General features: G+C 46.0%; 1 protein-coding gene across 1 annotated transcript; it reads left to right on the plus strand.

Annotated features, from left to right (window-relative positions):
• The first annotated feature begins 515 nt into the window (after positions 1-515).
• On the plus strand, positions 516-5,220 carry LOC123362311 (LHFPL tetraspan subfamily member 6 protein-like). The gene is made up of 3 exons (XM_045002730.1): positions 516-811; positions 2,727-3,289; positions 5,087-5,220. The coding sequence occupies exons 2-3, from the start codon at positions 2,905-2,907 to the stop codon at positions 5,218-5,220; spliced, it is 519 nt and encodes a 172-aa protein (XP_044858665.1). The 5' UTR covers positions 516-811; positions 2,727-2,904.
• The last annotated feature ends 416 nt before the right edge of the window (positions 5,221-5,636 follow it).

Raw genomic sequence — 5,636 nt, forward strand, 5'->3', positions numbered from 1 at the left:
CGGAAGAGACACAAGCCAAGGCATCCAGGCAGCAGCAGGCCCCACTGCAATGTAACTTTCTCCGCTATTCCTCAGCCCACGTATCCATCCCCTTCTCCCCCCACATCACTCCCCCCCCCCGCAGGGTCTTTGGGGGGGGCGGGGCTCCCTTGACTGATGCCTTGACACCCACTCGCCTGTGCCCCCCCCCCCCAAGTCTCTCTGCTTCTCAGTCTCCAAGAATGTCCCGGCGAGCCCCGCAATTGCCGTGCCTGCGGCGGGGTCCCGCCCGTGAGCAGGAGGCGGTGGGAGGGGAAAGCCGCCGCGCGCCCTGCCTGCCCTGAAGCCCATTGCGTGGCAGCGCCAGCCGGCCGCCTCCCTGCGCCCACCCAGCCCTCTGCCGGGAGCGCCCGGGCGCGGGGGGCAGGGGCCACGCGAGCCTCCCAGCCCCGCACCGCCCCCGCCTGCGTCCTCCAGCGCCCTCCGCCCTGCGCGGCTGCCGGGCGGGTTCCCCGCGCGTCTGGGAGCGGGGAGGATCCGAGCGAGCCCTTGGCACAGCGGGTCAGTACCCGCCTCTCCCGGCCCGGCCCGTGGGCTGCTCCCCGCCCCGCTGCTGGCTGGCTGGTGCCTTTCCAGCCCCGCGGAGCATTGCTGCAGCGGGGAGCGGCGCGGCCGGCTGAGCGCCTCCGCCGGGCTGGAAGTTGTGCCCGGCACCTTCTCACCTGACAGGGGCAACTTCCCCCGGCAGACAGACAGGACCTGGCTCATCCCTGCCTCCGGATCGCCCGGGCTGCGCTGCGCTGCGCAGTCACTCCGCTGCCACGTGAACCAGGTAACGGGGGGTTTCGCAGTGCGGGGGCTCTGCTACAGTAACTCCTCCTGGAAAGTTTCGGGGGGCAGCGTGCGGGGGAATGGGAGAGCGGTTCTACCCCCGGACCAGAAAGGGCTCCGGAGACTTTGTAGCTTCATGCAGGCTGGACGGGTTCAGATTTCAAGTTGACACTGACATATTGGGTACATTGCTCCGCACACAAAAACTACAGTGCAACATAGGTTTGGCTTTTTTTAAAACTAGCAAGTCGGGCTATGGATGAAAGCAGACCTTCCTAGGGCGAGATCCTGCCCCCGTTGAAGTCAATAGGAGCGTTGCTGTTCATTTCACAGGGAGTAGCATCTGGCACCTTACCACCAAAGTCTCCATATTGTCCTTTATTTTAAAGCACGTGATCTTTCCTAATAATTGGGGGGGGGGGAGGGAAATTGAAGCACCGTGATCTACCTGTATATTGTTAATTATCAACATCTAGCTAGTGTGATGTGAACTGCATGAGCCACAAAGATAAGGACAACCTCTGGTCCAAAGAGCCCCACCTAAAGAGACACAAAGGAGACAGGATACATTATACACCACTTTCTAGGTTTTCCTTCCATGTTTTTGATCTTTTGTAGGTCAGAGGTGATGTGAATACATACAGATGATGGGTACAAATAGATACAGACTCTTCTGACAGAAAATAAGCTTCATAGCAGAGGATTATTTTTCTTAAATAAATTAAAAAAGTAAACAAACTTTAATGTGGTGTGCATGGTTAATTTCATTTTAAGACCCTTTCCTACATTCCCTGCTGGTAAAAATGCAGTATTAATTTTATTGCCTGTACATGAAGTGAATTCACTTACTTGGCATTTAGCCATGCTCAAAAAAAAAAGTAAATAGCTGTCAGAATTCATTTGGCAGCAAGGGTGAGAAATGATCATAACCATACAAATACTATTGGATTCAGATTTAATGATCCATGGTGGATTTAAAAAAATATTCCTCCAACTTTTGGAGAGTAGTGATTAGTTCTGTACTGTAATCGGAAGTGGGAGGATGCTACAGTGCTACATTAGAGATATGTAATTGTCAGAGAAGGAGGCTGGGAGCCAGGCTGTGTTCCTCAGGTCCTGCTGAGTGATCTTTAGCAAGCCACTTCCAGGCAAAATTTTAAATGTGGCTGCTTCTTTTAAGCAGCACAGATTTTTGGGTACTCAACTTGGGATAGTTTGGTATTAATACGCCTGCAGCTGCCATTGACTTTAGTTGGAATTGTGGATGCTTAGCATCTCTGTAAATCAGGCACAAGGTGTCTCCTTTTGGGCACCTGAACAATGATGCACCAAAAATCCCTGGCCATTTTTGATAAAATTTTAACCTCTGGATGTCTCATTTTACTCATCTGTAAATTAGGCACTTTAATACTACTTATGTAACGTCTCAAGGGCCTCAATCCTGCAAAGACTTATTCAGATACTTAACTTTACTGTGAGTCGTCCCATTGAATGCATAAAGTTAAGCATGTGTGTAAATCTTTCTAGGATCAGGGCCTCAAATGTTAAGGATTAAATAGATGTTTTCCTTTCCCCTATGTGAAAGACCAACACAAACAACAGGAAAATGACTGACTAACTTACTACATGGGGGTGGGAGGGCACTGAAACTGGCTCAACAGTGCTGGCAAATGAACATAGGAAAGAAAATGGAATATTTATTCTCTAATCTCTGTCAGTTGTGGCAATTCTAGGTGCTATTTGTAATAATAGTAGGGAAACCATTTTGAGGTAGAAGTGTGATTTATGTGAACAGTGTCTTATTGCTTTGAGATTCTTGGAAGGAATGCACTACAGAGAGTGGAACTGATTATTATTTATTTTATTACTTTAATATTATTGCATTTTTATTTTCCTCCTTATCATTATTTAACCAGGGACCTTCATCTTCATGACGGAAGAGAGCGTCATGGCCTTTAGGATTCAAGATTTTACTAGGCTGAGGATTGACCGGGACTGAAAGATTTTGGGTTACTCATAAATCTCCCCAAACTAACACACACAGACACAGTCCCTCTCTCCTCATTGCTACCGTTATTGGTTGTGAGTAAAAAGATGGCATCCAGCCTTACTTGCACTGGGATGATCTGGGCACTTCTCTCCTTCCTCTGCGCTGCTGCCTCGTGCATAGGATTCTTTATGCCCTACTGGCTGTTGGGGTCTCAGCTGGAGAAGTCAGTGTCCTTTGGCACTTTCCGAAGGTGTTCCTATCCAGTGCGTGATGAGAGCCGTCAGACTACAGTGATGGTAGAGCAGTGTGGCCGCTATGCATCCTTCCAGGCCATCCCAAGTGCTGAGTGGAGGATCTGCACCGTGGTGACGGGGCTGGGCTGCGGCCTCCTCCTTTTGGTGGCGCTGACTGCACTCATGGGCTGCTGTGTGTCCGAGCTCATCTCCAGAACTGTGGGCAGAGTAGCAGGAGGCATCCAGTTCCTGGGAGGTAAGTCACAAGCTTTTGATTCCTGAACTGTGCTTGTACAGTGACTGCATTATTTTCTCTATTCTTACGAAAGCTTCTCTGCAGGTTGCAGTCAACCTTGTTCATTCTCATATACTAAGTTCCTGCCAGGCTGACATTTAACCTTTCAGAATAGTATGCTGCATTAAATCACTTAAAACTATTATTAGGTTGTAAGAATACAATTCAATTTTAAGCTCCTTGGGGAAGGGATTGTCTTTTGCTTTGTGTTTTCACAATATTGTTGACTTCAGTAGGGCACTGCAACGGGGTATGGGTTTACCCACTTGGATCCAACTGCAGGGTCAAATCCCAGATTCCAACTGGAGAATCTTTATTACAGAATAGAGGATCCAAAGCCAGAAAGAATACAGCTTGACTCTCAGGTCCTAGGTGGAGTTTGCAGTGCTGACAGTTAAGGGGAATTTTTTTTCTTATAGATTGAGATCAAATTTGACCTCAGAGTTCCTGAGATATTAAACTTGGAACCCTACAATGCTATGCTTATAGAGTCATTTTTTGGAGTAAATCATCACAGTATTGTTGTAAGTGGTGCTGGAACATTGCATATGTTCCGGCAACACTTTCCTCTTGAATAACCATTCAAATGAATGAGATTTTAGGCTGTACTATTTACAGTGAGGTTCTGTATTTCAATGGCATTCAACACAGAAACCATCAAAGCTGCTATGTTTCACATGTTCTGTGATAGCCATTTCTAGGAGTGCAGATTCAGAAAGCATAGTCGTGGAATATTGTAATTCCCTCCCCTCCAAATAGGGCTCACACACTAATGAAATGGAAATACATTTTTAAGTATTTCACTGCAAACAAGACTGCACTACACAGTTTAAAGTTGAAAATCAGGGGAAAGGAAAGGAAGACTATCTGGGCCAGATCCTCAGCTAATGTAAGTTGTAGCTCTATTAAGGAGCTCATTTACATCATCTGAGAATCTGATCCAAAGCTCTGAAGTAATTCCTACACTCAGAAATAAACTGACACTGTTACTTCAGCGTTCTGTCTGCTGTGTGACCTATAGGCATTTCTGTATTTAATATGGCTCACAATCTGGAAGAAAATAGCAACGTCTTGAGAGAGAATTGTGACAGTAACTTACAGTTCCAAAAGCCCACTTTGTCATGAGATTCCACCCTCTCCCCTGCCCGCAGGCAGAGGGATGGAGAGATATTTGATTAAATAATATGTGTGATCCCACTCAGACTGGTTATTTTCACTTCCACCCACCCCAAAGGCTTCACTCCTTGCTTTTTAGCCACTGTTTTCTGTTTTCAATTTGTCTCTGATCAGATGATTTTAATTTTAGTTGATCCAGTTTTTGTGGCAGCACTCCCCCTTTCTGCAGGCTTGCTAGCCAGGCTGCTCCTATGTCTGATTACAATCCAGGTTAGTGAAATATGACAACCTCCACCGTCAATATTGAGGGAAGGGGAACAGAAAGAGTGGAAAACTCACAAATCTTTGTGGCTTTGTCTTGTGCTGTAAGTACGCCACCCCTTTCTGACCGCTGATGGAGACTTGGAATCAAATGTGATGAGGGAAGAGGCATCCTTAAGGTTACAGTGCAAGCCAATGGAGTTTTCCAGCATAGACTGCAAAACAATTTTCCAAGGAGGGGTGGACATAAGTGTTCAGAGTTTATTTTCAGTAGGTGCAATCCAAAAGATCAGTTAACTTGTGAAAATCACAGACAACTTTACTTACAGTTCAGAAATTATTTACACAGCATGTGTTATTTCCCCCTCTACTGGGTTTTAGGGTTATCTCTGATTTCATGCAGCAGTGCTGTAAAATGCGCAAGAAATGAACTAATTGAGAAACCATCACTTCTGAAGGTGCATAAAAAGAAACTTAAGACCTTAGAGATGGGGGATGGTGTGGTGGGTCAGTAACTTGGACAAGTTAAAGGGACACTGTCAAAGTAAAGAACAGAGGACAGATCCTTAGCTGGTGTAAATCAGCATAGCTCCATGGTCCTTATACCAGCTGAAGATTTATCAAAATTTCCTCCCCAAAAACCTTACTGTTATTCTATTTATGTTACTAATCAAAACATAGATTATTGAAAGGCAAAGTATGTTAACTATCTCATGTCTTTTTATGCTGTTTGTTTATCTTTTTGCCTTTCACTCACATTGGCAGTGATTCTAGGTCAGTCAGTTTCACCTTCTGTTTATAGATGCTTTCACCTTCTGATTCTCCTGCATCAGCACACTTGTTGTGCCTGCTGCCAACAACTCATGGGGAATGTTTGAATGTAAAAGAATATTAACTGACATTAAACACAAACATAAAAACATGATAGATT

The sequence above is a fragment of the Mauremys mutica genome, chromosome 1 (genome assembly GCF_020497125.1).
Source record: "Mauremys mutica isolate MM-2020 ecotype Southern chromosome 1, ASM2049712v1, whole genome shotgun sequence".
In the NCBI taxonomy this organism is placed as follows: domain Eukaryota; kingdom Metazoa; phylum Chordata; order Testudines; family Geoemydidae; genus Mauremys; species Mauremys mutica.